At 41.7% G+C, this 21604-nt stretch overlaps 1 protein-coding gene across 6 annotated transcripts in view; it reads left to right on the plus strand.

Annotated features, from left to right (window-relative positions):
- DCLK2 (doublecortin like kinase 2) overlaps positions 1–21604 on the plus strand; it is a 156381-nt gene that overhangs the window by 104427 nt on the left and 30350 nt on the right. For all 6 annotated transcript variants that reach the window (XR_012904152.1, XR_331241.4, XM_025185463.2 and 3 more), the window contains 3 exons: positions 6638–6707; positions 12172–12280; positions 17300–17357. Coding sequence is in view for 4 of the 6 variants with exons in the window: in XM_025185463.2 (XP_025041248.2) it covers positions 6638–6707; positions 12172–12280; positions 17300–17357 (237 nt within the window). In the remaining 2 variants the exon portion in view is untranslated. The remainder of the gene's footprint in view (positions 1–6637; positions 6708–12171; positions 12281–17299; positions 17358–21604) is intronic.

Below are 21604 nucleotides of genomic sequence, written 5' to 3' on the forward strand. Positions count from 1 at the left end.
AGTCAGGTAGCTGGAGTGGGAGGTGGTGGATGTGCCAAGCTCGCAGCTGGCCCAGCTCTGAAGAAAAGTTACAAGGTCAGTCATCATAGGAGACACGGTGTTTGAAGTCTAGTGCTAATCTCTGAGCTGAAACTGAAGGTCTCGATTCAGATGATAGCAGTGTATTGCTTTGAGCAAGGCCATCTGTTGCCTAGACAGCAGGCACTTTCCTTCAGGGGCACAGATGTCCCAGGGGAGTATCGCTACACTCACAGCCCGGGAACAAGCAGGCATGAGAAGGTGCCAGCCAGACCAGGAGTCTGCAGGCAGGAGCAGGGGACAGGGCAGCTTGGTTTCCTACTGTGTCCTGCACACACCGGGTCCAGCACTGGCGGTGTCCAGCAGAGAGAACTTCTATCCCTGCCTACTGGGGCAAGGTATGGGGAGGTGTGTGTGAGTGGCAGACACCACTTGCCAGAGAGAGTGCTACTAGGTTCTCTTCCTCTTCCTCCCGCTGGCAGGTTCCCATGCATGGGATCGGTCTCCTCTCTATCACCATGCTTGATGGGGAGTGAATGCTGCTCAAGTATGACCCTGTGCTGTTCATGACACTGCTGTGCAGTTCTATGACCAAGTAGTGACTTGTGGTGGTAAGGTGTCCCACCATGGAGGGCAGAGTAAGGCAGGCCTGTTCAGGAACCTCGTGAGAAGGATTGAGGGGTTCCTATGTGAGTATCACAAAGATGAGGGCTACGGACTGGCACTCCATGTGCACAGGCTGTTTTGCAGCCCCCAGGCCAAGTAGGCTGAGAGGGGTGTGCAACCCCTCGCAGCCTGTTGCCTGCCTCTGTGTGTGTATAGGGAAAGTTATAGAACTCGTCTTAAGTACCTTCGCCGAGTTTGTCCGAGATCTGGGAGACATCCTGAGAGGAGGGGACTGGCTCCAGGGTGAGGAGCAGGTCCTGGCTCGGAGGCATGCCACCGCCTCCTCATCTGCCACCCCACCTCTTGGAGGCTGACTCTGGGCATGTCCTGGCCGGACTCCACAGTGATGGCGGGGAGGTGGCTGGCCCCCTTCCCAGGATGGCAGATATCAGGTGTTGCCAAAGCGATCAGAAGTGCAGCTGTGAGAGGCCTCTGGAGGCCAATTATTTCGAATTAGCTGCACCAGATCATCCACACTAATACTTTTATGAAATAACAGTTTTGAAATTAGCATTATTCCCTGAGGAAAGCGGGAGTACAGATTTCGAAATAACCAGTCTGTGATTTTGAAATAATGGGCTTGGTATTGTGATGCTCCATTTATTATTTCAAAATAAAGGTGGTATTTTGAAATAACTCCATAGTCTAGATCAGGGCTCAGAGAACAAAATGTATGAATAACATTCCAGATCCTCAGCTGCATACTTCAAACTTTGTCACTCATTTCTCCTCAAGACAGCATCCAATTTGCATGTCCTCTTCAAATTTAAACACCTTTAGTTTCTAACACATTAAAGAAAAGCTGTTGCATCAGTGAGACATGTATTTAAAATTGCAGTACTTCTATTATAGCCTCATTTGAAATAAAAAATCTATGCTTGGTTTTATGTTTGGGTAAGGGCAGGGGATGGGGAGAGAAAAGAAGGCTTTACTTGGGTTTTTTTGGTTTTTGTTTTTCATGTCAGCAGGTATCTGCTCATCTTACCCCATATATTGTTTTGTTGGTTTGACTGACTGTAAGAGAGACCTGTATCCAGAATTAGATAATTATTCCTAACTGGGAATGGGAAAAGTTGGTAGTGGCAGTGGGGGGAGTAGGGACTAGGGGAATAATAATAGATTATTTCATTGCAGCTGTCTCACCCCCTTTGTAATTCTGTAAATCCTTATTTGGGTTATCTCTATGGTACATGGACAGATTTACAGCAACTTTATGCAGTACTACTGACCCTTTCTTCACTTCCCTCATGTTCTGTTTGAAGGGGTATGTTTTTGGAATCAGATTGGAGAACATGAAGAACTGTATAATCTTAGACAACCTCAAAACAGTATCAGTTTGAGGGAGTCTGAGGCATTTTTAGATACAGTCACCATTTCACCATAATATTTTTTATAGAACTGCTGCTGCCAGAAAGGGGGAAAGGATTTTTTTATACTATAAATTAAATGGTCTTTCTATAGTATTTCCTATGAAATAATGTTAGCAGATTTTGTAATGACACTGTAATAAACATTATAAATTATAATGATGGAAACCACATCCAATTTCTCATGACTGACTTGTCTCCTAGCTACTGAAAGTGATTATTTTAAATTCCTAAAGACATTTGTTATGGACTTAAATGGTGGAACTATTTATTGTAATATATAGAATGTAATTGATTTCTCTAGCATTAATTTGCCACAGACTGTAACTGTCAGTAATAACTCTACCACAAATGCAATTATTTAGTGGGATGAAACACTTTCTCTACAAGAGGGTTTCCTTAGGGGATCAACTTAAAGAAACTTTAGCGGTGCAGAACTAGTACTGTGTGCCGTGGTCCCTATCTCTCTCCAATACAAGCTTAATATGGCGAGCCTTCAGTTAATGTAAAAGTTCAGGTGATAAGATACATGATGTGACCAAAACTGGCAGATTTTTGGGAAGCTGCTGTATTAGAAAATAAATTGGTTCCTTCAAGTTAGTTTAAAGTGAGCTTTCCCATGTTTTGTACCCAGTAGTAGTTTCTGTGTCATGGAAGTCTGCCTTGATATTAATGAAGGACTGGGAATTGAGTGGAAAGTGTAAATTGTTAGTCATGCCAAACCCCTTAGGCTAAATTTGTGTGTTCATTGCATCTTGTCACATTGAGCACCAAAATACATGCTTTAAATTCAGTCAGATCTACTGTGAGTGCCCTTGTTGTAAGGCCACGTATCAGAATGTCACCCAATTTCTCTAGCTTTTTCAAACAGCCACTATAAAATAGTGCCATCTGCAGAACAGCAGGTTGGATGTTTGTGAAGCTGTGGAAAATTAATAGTCTTTCTTTTGGTTTTGCACATTTCTGTCTGAGGAAGCTAAAATATTTATGACTTTTAAAACACTTTGCATTTTTTTTTACTGTCATGAGGCTATGTAATACTACATTTGACTAATTTTGTAAATTGTGTGTGTGTTATAAAGCATCTTTATGTGTCTCTGAATGTTGTGCTTTTATTTTAGTGTTGATTTAGCTCTGGATGTAAGGAAAAAAACATGATTTATTTGAGGATGTAACTTGAAGGAAGGCAGAGGTGAAGATCACTAAACTGTGCCAAAAAAGTGTTGTCACTGTCTCAGTGGATCACAGCTGAGAATAGCAGATTCAGAACAAATCCCTGAGAAATAGGACAGACTCACCTCTCCTCTGGATATTACATCATAGGCTACACCAAGTCAGTAACAAAAGTAAACTTTTGTCTTACCACCCTGGTTAACAGTAAAAATGCAGTCTCCTTAGGCATCCCAGCCCTTGCTTCACCACCCACACACACTGAACTTCATAACGTATTGACAATTAAATTATTCAGTCAAAGGTTCTTCTGATCACAAAATATCAGCTACATATTCAGGTCAGTAGATAACTCACATCTTACTCAGTTACTGTTGCCAGTCTTATAGATCTAATATTTAAAAGTTTATTTGTAAGAGAAAAGAAAGAGGTGAGAGTTAAAATTGTCAAAGAAGTAATATACTTACAAGTCATTGCAAAGTTCTTTTATTGGGTTTGTAACCATGATGTTACAGCAGCGATGGGCAACCAAAAATAGGGAGTGGGCTGCATGAATGGTGCTCCTTCACCTCAGTGGGTTCCAGCAATCTGCAACCCACTGGGGCTCCCCTGTCTTCTCCTCCTCAGTTTATTATATCCTAACTTTTCCATTGACACCTTACATGATGTATGTTGTGTTGCAATTGTTTAAGTGGCTCTCTTAGTTATATAAATGATCATATCTCAATAATTCAGCATCACACTGACACATAGTAATTTTAACTAATCAAAAGTCATAGCTAGATAGAAGAATGGAGCCTAGAGTCTCAAATCCTAGATATATTCACAATTTCTGAGACACAACTCCGTTAGCAGCACAAAATTAAACTACTGCATGGACACTCTAGAAACTCGGGCAAAATTCTGCCTTTCAGTATGAATCCTTGGATAGTTGTTGCAGCAGTTGGAGAGCAGAATAGAGGCCTCTGGGTAAAGGGAACAAGAAGTGGAAAGTCTGTGCGCACTGGAAGTAGATGAGGATTTCTTCTGCAAATTATAGTATAATTACTGTATGTACTAGTAAATATACATACAGTATATTACAGACTAACTCGACTACCCCCTGAAGCTCGCAGACAGAGTTACAGGAACCTGCTGTAGTTTCTGTACCTATTTTTCCCCTTATTACATAGGGAATAGCTGGTAGACTGGTAAAGTGCACTTGCAAGTCTAGTATCCTAACACTTCCCCCATATCATCTCCAAAATCTTCATATGCATTGTGCTTCAGGGAGTCATCATGGAGTTGAGCAGCTTTCTTCTATTATTTTGTTGAATAAAAAGAAATTAAAGGGATATTGCAAAGGCTGGCCATCCTAAAACATAGATGTAGTTGCTCTGCTTTGCAGAGTATATGAATATAGTCTATCTGCTTATATGTCCCTTCCCTCATCACCTTAGTATCTGAGCCCCTCACAGGCATTGAAGAATTATTTCCCTACCTCACCAGAATGCTGTGAGGATTACTATCCCAATTTTACTGCCGAGGAAATGAAGCACAGACAATCTGTTGGCTAGTCCATTGACTTCCACTGATTTCAGTAGGTTTTGGATTAGATTTAAAGAGCTTATGATTTGGTCAAAGTCATGCAAGTAAGTGTGTCATAGCTGAGGCTAAAATGCTGAGTGCCTTACTACATGCCAGCATTCTCCTTCTTGCCTTTCTGCTATTCTTGCTTGCATCTTTCTTGTTAGTGGGGAGTGTAATAAAATAGATATACATTCTGCTAATCTAGCTCACTAGAGAGTAAGATTCTAGAACATGTCACAATCCTTCCTCTCACAAGGATGCAGCAGGCTAGAGGTTTGGATTGGATGATGTGCTATATTCACTTACTATCACTTAATAACATTTTTAAAATCTTAAGCAAAAGAGAGATTAGAGATTTTTGCTGATGTCTCAGACTTTGCGGTTGTACAAAGGTGGGTCACTGTTGCTAACCCTGTTTATATAACATAAGGAGAAGCTGTGGCACCTGGTGGTTAAGTGACTGACTGAATTACAATCTTCCATTAGTGTCATAAACAGATCACTGGATTCAATTCTTAACTCCTTTATAGCAACTAGATAATGCTGCTTTCTTTATGAATTACCTTACGCTGTTTAAAAGTTGTTGATAGAAAGTGGTAACTATCCAAATGTTGCTGGGGCTACCGACAAGCAACATTATTTCTGAGGGTTTGTAAAATTAAGTAGCATCCTATCTAGATACTGTAACTAGTGGTATTAGCAATTTAGATGCCCCTGGAAACTTGAGCACTTATTAGCATTAGGTGAGACTTTTAATAAAACCTTTCTGACAGTTCAGTTATTTAACTGACCATCGTGTTAATGACTTAAAATATTCAGCAGTGTAACTAGACAGTGTTGGCTGAAATTGAAAATGCTGCACTTGCACTTCTGGGTGTCCTGCAAAGCCATGTTTCAGCAGATACTGAGCTTAAGGCAGAGAAACATTTAAATCCTTTGTGGGGTGAACAGTGAGGACAGTAATAGCCTCTGAAATGAGTGAGAGAATGAGAAAGTCCCAGGAAACAGATGGACGTGTCTCGTAAAGGAGGGAGGAAGGTGCTTTTAAATATCAGTTAATTTAATAAAGCACTGATACGTTTTGAACTGAAATGGGAAGCATTGTAAACTTAACATACTGGGCAATAAAATATTTTCAGTTTGACTGATGCTAATTTATTCATTGCACAATTTATTCCTTCCTTCCTCCCTGATTTCACAATAATGCTTCATTGCTTTATATATCACTGTGTGATGTGAGTAAAGAACTTTTCTTAAATCATTGTGAAGGTGCTCTTAACATATACTATTTATAAAATCAAATCACTGTGGCAAATGTCATCTTGTCTAAATTTCTCCTTCAAAATTTGTTTACTCTGTCACTCGATATCTTTTATATATAATAGTTGCTAAAATCTGCATTGTACAGTTCGGATGCACAACAGTGATCTGACTTCAGGTTCTCTTCTTCTTCCAAGTATTTCAGTAAAATAATTTATAAAAACCCTACATATCAAACTAATTGTAGTGCTCATAGAGGTGCCAGATTGCCAGCCCTGCATCTCAAAGTGTTCTCTCAAACTCAGAAATCAGCCATGTCAATGCAAGCCACCTCCCTGTTCCACCCTCCCAGCATGCCTGAGTGCTAATCTAATGAAACTGCATCCGGAGAAGGAAGTTCTGTTAATGAACAGACCATACCAGTTCTTACGGTGGATTTTTCATTATGGACTGAGACCACTAATTCATTGGATATGATGTTAAATAAGTATAAAAAATTTAAATTGGAGTGGGGGGGGGGCAAGACTGGTTTTCTTACTCATTTGATAACTTTATCATAAATAATGGTCTTGCGCATATATCCATAGATTCCTCCTCACTGTGGCTCTTCCAATGTGAATGGTGTGCCCGAACTATTCCATTGCATAAGTCTTGAAGGTAAGTACTTAAACCACTAATTGCTACTAATCTTTGCAAAATCTTTGTTCAGATAGGTGACTTTGTTAGCTCTGTGATAGTAGAGCCCTGCAAACCCATGAATATCTACAGGTGGATATGGGTAGCTGCAGATCATTTTTGCAGATGTGAAATCGTTTTTATATCCAGGCTGGACTCTAATAATACACCATTACTGGCACACTCAGATTTTAATCTTAATTGCTTGACATGCCTTACAATGTACTAAATCTTGGCTAACCATTATGGTATCAAACCGTTACTGTAGCACTTGCTGTATCAACACTACAGTGAGAGAGATGAATTTGATTCTAAATAATATTGCCCCTTTGCCAAATATTAGCAGATTTTTCGGCCTTATTGGTTAGTTTCCCATTGAAAGACAAATTCTAGTCTAGATGATGTCTAGTCAGGTTGTTATCGCAGTGTAACATGTTTATTTACAAAACATATTTTCACCCTGTTTTCTTGAACCAGAGGTAGACACAAAATTCACATGGACAAATCCCTCTTGCAGAACCCTGAGCTGAAACACCATTTACCCTCTTTATACTATGATGCAACCAACACAAAGGAATTTTGGAGAAGGTTTCACTGTCCAGAACATACTTCAATCCACACAATCCTGTTAATGCCTGCTTGGATGCAGTGAGAGTTTCAGCCTGAGTACTTAACCTCAACTCATAATATTTATGACCTTAGCAACTGCCTACCATGCATAAATCATAACATGCATGCCATAGCATATCTTCATGAACACAAGTTCTTATAACTTGATTTAATGTTACAAGCAGCAGCGCTGATCTACATTTTTCTCTATGTAATGGCTCCAGGAATGAGCTCTCTTTTTTACAAGAATATTTTCTGGTTTTAAAGATCTGACCGTAGGTATTTGGCCTGACAGAATTCAAGGATTTTCACCCAGTCCATCTTTATAGCTTTCTCAGGGCGATTGCCACGTGCTTCCAATCAGAAGGGGTCTCATTCAGGAATTCTTGCACATCAGGGTACGGGAAAAGCAATTTGTAAACTTCCATGAAAGTGGCCTTACACATGCAGAAGTTTTGTAGCCACTGCTGATCATCCTGTACCCACATCACAAGTCCCACCAGTTGGCGCTTGTCTAACAGCACCAGAACTGCCATTCTACTGATTGCAGAGGATGGAATACTGGCAGCGTTTGCTAATCGCTGAATGCAAGTGCTTCACAGAAGATTGTCATAGCCTCCTGAGATTCTTCCTTGTTTTGGCAAACCCTTGATATGCTCTGGATAGCCAGAGCATATCCTCCAGCATAAGGCTCACCATGGTTAATATGATTTCCATAATGCTTTCGTACTCAACCCACAATGGGTTCCATGATTATGCTGCAATGGCATCTGCATAGATAACCACAGGGGAAAAAAGGGCATGAAGAAACTATTTGCTGTTTCTTGCAAGCAAGTGGGAGGGAACAGACAAGTGCATAATGGGACACTGACGGCATATACTCAGAACCACTTGCTGAACAGTTTTGGTTCCAGTATGCACTGGGAGCGTAACCCAGAATGCAGAGGGGTACAGGAACTGTGGGATAGCTACCCACAGTGCATCACACTCAAAGTCAATGGTAGTCACCTTACTGGGGACGCGCTACTTCAGACTGTTTCAAATTGTTACACACAGTGGGAGTATGCACCTTTGACTTTACAAAATTGGGTGCTAAAAAGTCAACCCTTAATAAATTCAACCTTATCTTGTTGACATGGCTTAAGTCATTCTGGGGTAACCTGTGGGATACAAAATGAATGAAAAAAACCCTCCTCTTTGGTTAAACACTAGTGTATGTATTAGACTGATATAGACAGCCCATCCATGGAAATTATGAACGTTGTGTCTCATAAGTTCATTTGGCTGCAAGTGGAGGCATCAGACTAGCCAGCCCACCTATTCTAAACTTTCCCCTTCAGTTTTGTAGGAGATCAGCTTGTGGAAAAAACTTTGTAACCATTGTGGAAATTTTGTTAATTTTTGTTTTTCATCATGAAATAAATCTGTGTTGAGAATAGGGAGGCTAGCAAATAATTCATTACCTTCATCCTACAGAAATATTTACAAATTGATGTCTCCTTGCGGATGTGAAAGAGTGGCTGTAGACAGGGTATGAGAGCCAGACAATTGCTTGTCCCTACTTTACTTGATGTCTGTTTCCAATATAAAAATGAGTAGTCCTATGGTACTTTAGAGACTAACAAAAATATATATAGTATCATAAGCTTTCGTGGGCAAAACCCACGTTTTCAGATGAGCTTGAACTCATTTGAGGAAGTGGGTTTTGCCCACGAAAGATCATGATACTGTATATATATTTTTGTTAGTCTCTGAGGTACCATAAGACTTCTTGTTGTTTTTAAAGTTACAGACTAACATGGCTTCCCCTCTGAGACTTATTTCCGATATTGACAAGTGTGTTGGCTATAATCTAAAACTAGGTCTTTGTCTTCTGTTAATAAAGCAATTAAGTCTTTAAATGGGATGATGCTATTTATATTCTAAAATTATGGAATTTTAGGGAAAGGTATAATGGTAATAGAAAACTAACAGTAATAAAACTTACCTGTACTTGGCACTATGACAAATTTGATACAGAGAATTTGTATGTGCCGGGTTTTCTAGATGACTAGGACCTGAGAAGCTCTTTTTACAAAAACAAGTCAAAGACTAGGACAGGGGTGGCCAACCTATTAGAGACAAAGAGCCAAAATAGCAGTGGATAGAGTGCGAAGAGCCATGTACTGGGGAGGGGAAGGGAGAGGGGAAGGGAGTTGAGAGGGGGGAAAAAACCCAGAGCCACACCAGGGGAAAATAGATGCCAGTACACCATCCCAGGGCATACCATCATAAAAAAAGCACTGGAAGGATGAGAGGTGCAAGCTCTGGGAGGGAATTTGGGTGCAGGAGGAAGTTGAGAGGAGGATGCTGGCTCATGGAGGGGGCTCCAGGCTGGAGAGTATTAGAGTCAGGGGGAGGGTTGAGGTGCTGAGCAAGCCACAGGCTTGTGGCTGTGAGGGAGTTTGGTCTGGGATGTATGAGGGGCTTAGGGCAGGGAGGCTGGGAGTATGATGGGCTCAGAACACAGATTTGCAGTGTGTGGATGGTGCAGGAGTGTTGTGACAGAAGCCTGAGGGTGCAGGAGTTTGGGGATGCGAGAGGCTCAGGACGGGGTTCCAGTGTATGATAGGCTCAGGTATGGGGTCTGGGGTGTGTGGAAGAGTGTTATGATGCTGCAGCCAGATGGGGGCTTGGCCCCAATTGGGGGTTTGTTGGCCAGGCTTCATTTTTAGATACAATATTATGTCAAACACAAAATGTTTCAGTGTTGTTTTTATTTATCAGAGAGGCAAGGAACCTGTTTTGAGTCGAGGTCACAGAAAAGTCAGTTGAGGCCACACAGGTGAGATACAAAAAAAAAACCCTCACAAATGTGGCCCCAACTGTGCTGGTGGGGGCAGGGGACAGGGTTCTGGGGCAGGGTGCTGGGGCAGGGTACTCGTGGAGGGGGGTCTGGCCAGGGGGAGGGGACAGACAGCTGGGATCCTGTCTCAGGAAGCGTGCTGGCTGCTCTTCCCCTTCCCTTCCCCAGACATCCCCTCCCCTCACCCCCGCTCTAACCCAATCTTCCTCCCTTCTTCAGAGCCAGGCACTCCCCCCCACCCCCCGCTCTAACCCAATCTCCCTCTCTTCCCTTCCCCAGAACCAGGCACACACAGCCCCTAACCTAGTCTTCTTCCCCAGAGCCACGGACACACCCCTTTCCCAATCCCCCTCCCCTTCCCCAGAGCCAGGCACCACCATCCCTCTAGCCCAATCCTCTCCCCCTCCCCCAACATAATTCTTGGGTCCCAGAGGCAGAACCACTGCTGCTACAGCCACGTGTATCTCTCTCCAGGCGCTGGGGTGCATGCACTGAGCGGCGGGCCTTGAGACGTGCTGGCTGGAATGCTGTGCGCACCCTCCCAACCCAATCCCCCTCCCTTCCACTCCCCCAGACTAGAGCCAGGCACTCCCCCATCCTGCCTCTAATCCAATTCCACTCCTCCCTGCTCTAACCTAATTTTTTGGTCCCAGAGCCGCCGCCGCTGCTACAGCTGCGTATCTCCCTCCGGGCACATGCACTGAGCAGCTGGCATGCCATGCGCACTCCTGCAACTCAGTCCCCTTCCCTCCCCAGAGCCAGACACCTCCCTTCCCCGCTCTAACCCAATTCCCCTCCCCCCCAATATAATACTCGGGTCCCGGAGCCAGAGCTGCTGCTGCCGCCACTACCACCATGCACATCCGGGATGCCATGTGCACCTCTACCCTTCTCCTACTCCAGAGCCAGGCATCTCCCCCCGCTCTAACCCAATTCCCCTCCCCCACTAACCTTATGTCCAGGACCCAGAGCCACTGCTGGCACCGCCACCGCACCCGGATTCCTCAGTGCTGCCTGCACTCAGCAACCAACTGCTTGCACGTGCAGGCTGGGATGCTGTGTGCGACCCAGCCTGCACATGCAGGATATGACGCAGTGCACTGGGGGCTGAGAATGGAACAGCGCAGGCCATGAGAACACATGCAGCTCCCAGCGGCCCGGCCGTGAGAGCGGCTGACCTGAGTGGTTCCGGGTTCCGTCTTGGTTCTGTCAAGAGCCGCGGGTTGGCCACTGCTGGACTAGGGGATATATAGGCAATATTGTCATTAAAATGTCTCTTGAATGTTCTTCTATGAATTGCAATGCATAAGGAAAGGGTAATGGCAATATTTAATATTTGGGTGTATATGTTGTTGCAACTTAGAAAAAATCTTGCATATGTGGTCTGGCCAGGATAATTGTATAATAGCTGCTTTCTATGCTAAATAAAAAGGGAAAAGTTAAATTTCTTATGGTATAAGAGGAGCTTAAAACAACATATAATATGTTTCATTAGTCATCTGAAACCATTCCTGGTTAGTTAATGAAAAAAGTCTGGTTATCAAATTTCTATTTTTTTTCAATGAATTTGAAATTCTGTTTGTTAATCTTTTCTTTTAGCATTTAAAAAAAAAGTCAATACAAATTGAAAAAAGAACACTTTAATAAAAAACGAAATATGTCAGGACACAGCTGGAGTTAAACATTTAGCTGGAATTTCTGTTGCCTTTGGAATTTGTCAGCATAGAAATGACAATGATATATTAATGTGTTTCCTGTATGTTAACAAGGACGAGAAGATCACACAGATCTGATTACGCTTTACCAGTTCTTTCTGCTGTTTTGAAATAAAAACAAAAGGACAGATTGTATTGAACACAGCTTATTTTTGTATATTCCTATTTTGTATCTAAGAATACATCTGCACTGTTGTACTCTTGAAGTCTCTGGGGAATATGCCACATTGTTGATGTCTCTCTATGCCTTACATTATTGCCTTTGCCTTTTGTGCAGGTGTGAATGGAAACAAGTGTTCAGGGTCATCTACTATTCTTGAGAAATACAGAGTGGGAAAAGTGATTGGTGATGGCAATTTTGCTGTAGTAAAGGAGTGTGTAGAACGGTAAGCAAGGAAGTTGTTTAGATATTTTTCAGTTTCTTTTAAACCGTTGATTTCATGAAATAACATCCAGTATGTCCGAGACATTGTATGTAAGAAAATGTAAATAGAGACATACATAGTATAAATGTATGTCTATAGATAGAACGTATGACCAAACAAACAGAAAATCAGTCATGATGGTGCAAAAATGAGAAGTAAATGTGACTTATAATTTGGACAGCAAAGAAAGTGTTTGGATGAGAAAAAAGGCAGAGAAAATATTTCAAATTAACAATCTCGGGACTGTATCTGTTATCCTTCTACTGCAATAGCCATCCATGTCTCCTAGCTATGTAGATAAGTTTATGCTGTATACAATGCTTTACAAGAATATTTCTAAGTTCAGTGTATGAACATGAGGGAATATCACCCAAAACATGGGAAGAAATTGGGTAAGCAAGAGCTATTTAGCAAATTGGGCACATGTAAAAAGTGTGTGTGTGTGTATTTATTTGTATTTGGCCATGATTGTTAGTGAATAGGATGCTCTTTAAATGGCTAAAAATATGAGAACCATCTGACACTGTCCACTGATAAAACAATTAGGCTACATTTTCAGTGCAAGTTCTTCTGGCAGAAAATCTGCTAATGAGGGACTCATTAGCATAAGGTGTGGTCTCATTAGCATATTTTCTGCCATTTCATTTTCCGCAAAAAGAAGCAGTGTGGACCGGGGGTGGGAGGTTGCACAAAAACTCCATTTTGCACAAGAGCCTTATGCTCGTCCTGGAGAGGCATAAGGATCTTGTGCAAAATGGAGCTTTTTTGAAAAAAAAAAAAAATCACCCATGCACACTGCTGCTTTTTGTGCAAAAACCCCGAGCGCAAAAAGGAACGGCAAAAAATATGCTAATGAGTCCCTCATTCGCATATTTTCTGTCGGAAGAACTCGCAGTGAAGACATAGCCTTACATGGGTTTCTTGGACTAGTAGTATAGTATGACTCCCTCTGGTAAGACCATGGATGTTCCTGGACCAGGGAGTCCTAGCTGGGAGCTCCATTGGCAGGGGGGCTGGAGGCTCAGAGCCCAGCAGCGCTGGGGCTGGGATTTGTAGCAGGGCTGGGGACATGGCAGTCTGGGTTGCCAGGGATGCAGCAGCCCAGCAGGGGATGCAACTAGGGCTGGCAATGGGGAGGGGATGTGAGCTGGAAGGGATGTAGCAGAGGGCCTCCCCAGGTCTGGCAAATTCCCTCGTTCAGGACCAGCCAGGTCATGAGGATGCGAGACCAGAGAGATCCAACCTGGATTTTGAAGAATTTCCAACTTTGTCAATAGTAATTATTTTTGTTCTAGCAATTGCCTGGGAGAGGTTTGGAGCTCATAGAAATAGTTCTCATGGTTTAACCACTATAAGCAGTTTCTTTTTAAGAATTCATATGGGGCTTTATATTCAGATGCTCCTGGAGCAAAGAAGTAATTGTGAAGTGAAGTGTCTCTTTATAGTTTTAACAGCTAATGAGAGAGTTTCAAAGCTCTCTCATGCTTTACATTTATAGCCTGGAACCAGTGCTAAGGGAGAACTCTCCCAGCACTCGGTGAAAACCACCTAAACAGTGTTGGGAGCCCGTTTACCCTGGCGCTTTACAGCACTGTAACTTGCTGTGCTCAAAAGGGTGTGTTTTCATACCCTTGAGCAAAACAGTTGCAGCACATTAAAGTGGCAGTATAGACATGTCCCAAGTCTGATTCATCTAGAGAGATGTAAGATCATGCTGGCTACCACTGTTGAACCTAGTACCTGCATCTTCACCTTATTGGATTCAAGTATGTTAAAAAATAACTCATAACTCTGCCATTATTATAGTTTCCTCAAAGTCTTGTTTCTTGTTGCTATATCCAGATAATTCCTCACCTTAAACCAAATACATACTGGCAGCCAGTACACCAAAACCCTTCGGACCTTTTCAACCTGATCTAGCCTCCGAAATCTACAGTGACTACTTGCAAATCAGTTTTCTCTTCTTTCCAAAAAATGCATTTGGAGTCTCAGGGCTTTTCTCTGCTCAAAATTTGCTCTATAAATGCAAACACCCCTTAGGCAAAGAAAATAAAACCAAGCAAAATGTAAATTGTAGATAAGCCAATCTGAAATCGAACTGCCCCTGCCAAAATCTGGCAGACTAATAACAAATGAAGCAAAAAAGCAGAGCAAAGTCCTTAGTTTGGCTATTGTGCATTTCTTCTCTGTCATGATTCCTCTGACGATGCTTATGCTTAGTTTTAATGCTTAGTATTAGTAACTTTTTGTCTTCTGTTTTTACACATCAGAAAAATGTCATACAAATATCCAAGCTTATATATTAAAAAATGAGTATTAGAGGACTTTTGATGGAATTACTTCCTAAACCAAACCACATAGCATTAAGCCTAAACCCTAATGCTTTTCAATGTGTGACAAGAGCTCTTTTAAAGTAGTAACTGTGCACACTGGAGTCAAATGTAGCTATCGCTCAACATTAACATCTCAATTCTCGAACATTCAAAGAACAATTTTTCCAGAAGCCTCAGTTTTCAATAAACTTCACCAGCTCAGTGGGGAAACAAGTGTGATGTTGCTTAGAAAGCTTGAGGCAAATGTACAATTCAAAGAATTTTTAAAATGTATCAGACGACATAGCCAGTCTTCTAGTAACCAGTGATAGAAATGTAGCCGTGTTAGTCTGGGGTAGCTGAAGCAAAATGCAGGACAATGTAGCACTTTAAAGACTAACAAGATGGTTTATTAGATGATGAGCTTTTGTGGGCCAGACCTACTTCCTCAGATCAAATAGTGGAAGAATATGGTTGTGACTATTTTCTTCCACTATTTGATCTGAGGAAGTGGGTCTGGCCCACGAAAGCTCATCATCTAATAAACCATCTTGTTAGTCTTTAAAGTGCTACATTGTCCTGCATTTTGCTTCTAGTAACCAGATTTCCATACAGTTCACTTGACTGGAAACTAACCATGAAAGACTCAGTCACAATAACTGGACACTGATTTATGATGTGAAGGCACAAATTTGCTGTGCTTGATGCACCCTGATTCTGACTACATTTCAGTGTAGATTCAACAGTACTACTTAGATCTCAAGACATTTTAGGATAAAGATGTCTGATCATATTTTTGTAAGTGTCTAAATTCGATTTTCAGAATCACCTACATTTTGATGAAAGTCACTTGGACTTAGGTTCCTAAGTGACTCACTTTCATAACTTTACCCGAACACTTTAAAAAGAAAGTTTCACCTTAAGGAAGGTGCTACTGAGAGAGAAATGTTAATTATAAACACTCATCTGCTTGTTGCTCTTTTATTAATTGTATTACACAGCACCTAGAAGCATTAGTCATGGTCTGCTAGGTACTGTATAGACAAAACAGAACAGTCTTTGCCCCAAAGAGTTTACAATCTAAGACAAGAAACAATAGATGAATATAGACAGAGCAGAGTACAAGGGAACAATGAAACCCCACATAGTCAGCATGATAAACTGTGGTATGAGCACACCAGTGGGCTAACCAGTGTCAAGGTTATTACCAGTATCATGACACAGAATTTTAAGGAGGGATTTGAAGAGTAACGAGGTAGGGTTGTGGATGTTTATAGAATGTAATCCCTGCTATGTGACACAAACTGAACATTCTGCACATATCTTAACTGGATTTTGCAGTGTGTTTATCAGGCTTTTGGATAATTGACTCTCTGGATCATGATTCATAGATTGCAATTCTCAATTTTCCTCAGTGCCCATAATACAGTTTTACATGGCTCTATAGTAAATATAAGAAGATGGTATTTTTAATTCTCAAATGCTGCTTAGATAGAATATCTTCTGATGTGCTACACTGAATCAGGCTGTAACTATGACAACCTAGCAGAGACAGCTCCACTTTCAGAGCAGTGGTGCTCTTAATATACTGCAGTGTTCAGCCAGGAACAATTTTAATGCATGAAATTTAATTCTTTTTGTGTGGTATTGGTATTTATTAGTTGTATCCAAAACAAAAAATATTACTGGCTATAATTAGCTATAAACTTAAAAAATATACCTGGTATTTCTTATTGAGATTCTATTTTGTAACAAGCATTTGTATTTGTACAGCATCTCATATGCTGGGGCTCTGATCTTACTTGGGTATTTCGAGTACAGTTGCAATACAAATAATAAATAGGAATAGGAATGCACTTACTGAATTTCCTGTGTTGTTTTTAAATTGTTTACTGAAGGTCATTCACAACCATGAGAAACAATGTTTTCTTCATAGACAATGGAGACAATTTGCTCTTGTGGCTTTTCCCTCTTTCATGTGGAGAACATGTTTAGATCTGAACATGGCTGACCAACTGTAAAACTTAGAGTAACCTCCTACCTTACTGGAGGAAAAGTCCTCTTATACAAGAAAATGATCACCTCACTCTAGGTTTTGCAGAACCATCCTGTAGAATTCTATCAGTTCTAAAGTCTTATAGAATTGAATGGCCACTGAAGACTCTTGTGTAGTAATTGCTACAGAATCCTATAGTTTTCTTCCCTACTAATTTCTATGGGACTTTTCTCCATAAAGGCTATCAATAGTCTCGGCTGTTGTCTTTCTGCTCAGCCTATACAGTAGCTGACAAGCAGACCTATACTCTGACCTGTCTTCAAAGTGTGGTTACAGGTTGCCATTTGAACAGAGCTACATGAAATTTTAGGGCAAATTTTTGCATCTGGAATTAGAATAGCAGCAGAGTGTAGCATTAGATCACATTAGGGACACTGCTATGACCTGGGATTAAAGCATACACAATAAAGTAGGTAATGGTAGCCAAGGAAACCACAGGCAGGAGTGTGACTGGAAGAAAGGAGGGAAAAAATGAAATAATTCCTACCATTTTCTGTCAGCTGTTCCCTGGGTAACAAGGTTATATTATGAGTATTATGTATTCTGACAGAGAACCAGGAATGCCTTGGGATTTCTGGCATTTAATGAATGTTTCTCCTGTTTTTCTTTTAGATCCACTGGAAAGGAGTTTGCATTGAAGATTATAGACAAGGCAAAATGCTGTGGAAAGGTGGTGTACACTCATTTACATATGGACAAAGAGTAAAAATAGCAATCACAGCTGTTCATTAGTCAAAATGTGTGTGTATGTGTGTGCGCATGGATGTGGGTTTGATGTAAATGACTGCTTTCAGATATATCTGTTTAGCGGGATTATTTTCCACCCAAAAGGCAAAAAATTAGGAATAGTATCTGTGTAAATCTAGTGGATAATGGAACAAAATCAAACAAAAATTGTACTTGATCCTATTGGACAAAAGGAGAAAACATGAAGTATTTCCACTATTGTTCTCCCTTCATTAGGCTGAAATGGAATAAAAATGTGAAAAGAACAGCATAGTGACTTTGATTGTAAAATCTTTGAGGGAGGAAAAGTGTGTGACCAGCACCTAGCATAATGGGACCCAATAGTGAATATGAAAGCAATTCTAAGTATAAAGGCCCCACTATCTTGTGACCCACATAAACAATAGCAACCATTGTAAGCAAAGTTAATGTGGGATAAATTCCTGCAGTCCGTATTCAATCATAACAGCCTATTTTATTCTTAGGGGATAAATGCTATACTTTCTTCTGTTTCTATTGTACCTAAATTTCTGCCTTGTTACTTATGTTTTCCTCTTAATAGGGTGCTGCTATTTTGACCTTTATACAGATGGACTTTGAAAACAGTATTCTATTGACTAGTGATAACATCCCCATCCCTTTCAAATAATACTTATTGATAAAACTATTGTTTGTAGCTTTAAGTGGTGAATTGAGAAGTTCAGATTCTGTTAACTGGGAAACATATCAAACTTCTTTTCTGTCTTAGTCCCATGTGTCATAAGCAAATATTGGAGAACTGAGGCCAATATCTTAAGAACATTACAGGCACAAAGTGAAAGGAATCTCTTTAGCTGTTTTCTCTTCTCCACTTTTATGGGAGGCTTTCCTGGGAGTTTCTTTTGCTATACAAGATCTGTGGCTGGTTGTCAAATGAGTGAAAAAGAATAGTATGTACATGGTTCAGGCTGAAGTAGTATAAACACCAGCCTACTGGATTGACTGTGAGAGAGTTCCTAAGCAGAGAGATGTGAAAGAAACAGAATCTGAATCTATGAAAAGTTACAGTATGGAATTTTTGAAAACATATATTCTAATAAACTATAACATTTCTGGTTGGGACACTGTCTTGGGATGTGGGAGATCCAGGTTCAATATCTTGTTCCACCACAGGCTTCCTGTGTGATCCTGAGCAAGTAAATTAGAAAAGAAAGAAGCAACCACTGTAAAACAGTTAAAAAGGGGTTTTTGTTGTTGTTGTTGTTCTTGTTTTTGCAATATAATTAAGTACTGGAACTCACTGATGTAATCCATCAAGTTTCAAAAAAAAGTTTAGACAGCATTTTTATCATGTGCCAGCTAATGCATTTGCAGATGCTATTCCTATCCACACAAAGATGCCAGTCCTTATGCTAGAGGCAGTGATCATCATTTGGGGGTCAGGCAAGAATATACTCAAGACATACAGGCAGTCCCCGGGTTACGTACAAGATAGGGACTGTAGGTTTGTTCTTAAGTTGAATCTGTATGTAAGTCGGAACTGGCGTCCAGATTCAGCCGCTGCTGAAACTGATCAGTTTCAACAGTGGCTGAATCTGGACGCCAGTTCTCACTTATATACAGATTCAACTTAAGAACCCCAGGCATCCCCAAGTCAGCTGCTGCTGAAACTGATCAGCAGCTGATTCCAGGAAGCCCGGGGCAGGGGCTTCCTGTAGTCAGCCACTGGTCATTTTCAGCAGCTGCTGACTTGGGGACACCTGGGGCAGAGCAGCTGGGGTGCTGCTGGGGTGCTGCTGGGTTGGTCCAATGGCGCCCAGAGAGGCGCTACGGGACCAACCGGCAGCGTCCCAGCTGCTGTACCACAGGCGTCCGGAGCAAAGCCGCGGAGCACGGGGGCAGCGGGACAGCCCAGACGTGCCGTGGCTATCCTGCTGCCCTCGGGCTCCGTGGCTTTGCTCTGCTTTGCTCCCCGTCCCTCTGGTCTGCAGACCAGGGGGACAGGGAGCAAAGCGGCAGAACACGCGGGCAGCAGGACAGCCCAGACGCGCCGTGGCTATCCTGCTGCCTTCGGGCTCCGCGGCTTTGCTCTGCTCCGCTCCCCCTCCCCCTGGTCTGCAGACCAGGGGGAGGGGGAGCAGAGCAGAGCAGAGCAAAGCCGCGGAACACGCGGCCAGCTGACAGCCCAGACGCTTCTGGGCTGTCAGCTGGCCGCGTGCTCCGCTCTGCTCCCCCTCCCCCTGGTCTGCAGCCCGGGGGGGGGGGGGGGGGGGAGCAGAGCAGAGCAAAGCAAAGCAAAGCGGCGGAACACGCGGCCAGCTGACAGCCCAGACGCTTCTGGGCTGTCAGCTGGCCGCGTGTTCCGCCGCTTTGCTTCCTCTCCCTGGTCTGCTGGAGACCAGGAGAGGAAGGGCCCCGTTCGTAAACTGCGGATCCAACATAAGTCGGATCCGCGTAACTCGGGGACTGCCTGTAGTATTTTGGAGAAATAATGAAATGCATGATGAAAGCTACTTCCCACTCTCCCAGGCAAGAATCTGGGGCAGATAAAATGGTCTGTGCTAGTATGGCAGTTTTTCCTGTTTCAACACGTGTTTGTGTAGATAGCCCATTTTTATGGGTAGTGCACCAAACTCTTTTGTGATATAGCCCTGCTGGAGACACTAAAATCCAGGGATGTTGGAAGAGATTAGCTACAGTACAATGTAATTGTATATTGCATGTGCTGTATATCATATTAACGTGTTCTGTGGGAGGTTTATATAACATACGTAAGAATTTTAAGAATGGCTGTATTGGGTCAGACCAAAGGTGCATCTAACCCAGTTAGTTATGAAGGTAGCAGCTGTAACAATGTATGTGTCAACGTGTGTTACCTGTTTACTGCATTAATCCTAAACTGTCAAGACCTAGTAGTTTACTTTTTGACCCCACCCCATTAAATAGACACCAAGAATATAAGCTAAATTAAGCTATACTAAGGAGATTTAATAATGAGTGACATGGGGAAAACAGTGCTAAAACTCCTTCTCTGATTTGAATGTATTTGCATCCAATCTTACATGTCACGCCTTAAAAAGCATCTGGCCCAAAGATACAGAACTTCTTTATTGAGGATGGTCTTCTATCCATCTCAGCTTATACTAAAATCTATTACAGCAGTGTCGCTGAGGAAGACGTCGAGGTATTTGTGAAAACTAATCTTTAAAAATTTTAATGGAATACAAGTGAGCTGTGCCCCATGCTTGCTGCACTTGACAACCCTCCTCTCTCTGGCCCCTTTTGCAGCTTGAGAGCATGATGATATCATTCTGTCACCCAGCAGGAAAAACTTTTTTATATATAGAGAGAGAAACATTAAGCACAAGATGATTGAAAATTAACCATAAACATGTCAGCATTTCACAAGCCACGTAGCAGGACAGTGATATACGAACATTTTGTAATCTTTTGCACAAATTTTAATTATAATAGGTTCCTACTTAAACCTGCCTAGAAAGAACAATTTAATTGTTCAGACAAGGCCTAAATATTTAGCCAGGGTCAAAATTAAATAATATAATGAATTGATTATGTTGGCTACTTGTTCTTAAAGTTGAGATCTTACTTACTTATAGTAGTATCTCCGATTTTACTTGATTCTTTGGTCCTGCTTTATTATCTGGTTCTCCTCAACCCCCCCCCCCCCCCCACCCCCATGAATCCCAATAACCAGCATTTTACAATGGCTCCTTTCTCTGAATAAGAGTCAACATTTTTTTTTAAACAAAGTTGCATCGTGTTTGTTTCTCTTTTCTCCAAAACACATTTATTTGGAGCGGGCTTAAGTTAATTCCTGAATGACAATTGATGTTCTTTTAAATTGGGTTTCGAAGATGCAGCCTCGTTAACCAATATAACTACTCTCAGGATGAGATGCATGCCTGACCATATGGGTTTTGGGAAATAGACCCATTAATTCAAATTAATCAGTTTTACAACCATATAACTGAGCTTTGACCAAACCACAAGGCATCTATATATAGCCCTTAAGGGGGAGGGGGGGAAATAAGGTGAAATAGTATGAGGTTTTCAGTCACTGTTTATATAGTCTGTGCACACTACTAGTCAGTGTTTTTAAAGAGCAAGTTCAGATGCCCATTGAAATGACTTATCTCCCAAAATACAAATAACCTCTCATTTTAGACAAGGTTGGTTATTAGATTTATAGTG

This window comes from Pelodiscus sinensis, chromosome 5 (genome assembly GCF_049634645.1).
Source record: "Pelodiscus sinensis isolate JC-2024 chromosome 5, ASM4963464v1, whole genome shotgun sequence".
Classification (NCBI taxonomy): Eukaryota; Metazoa; Chordata; order Testudines; family Trionychidae; genus Pelodiscus; species Pelodiscus sinensis.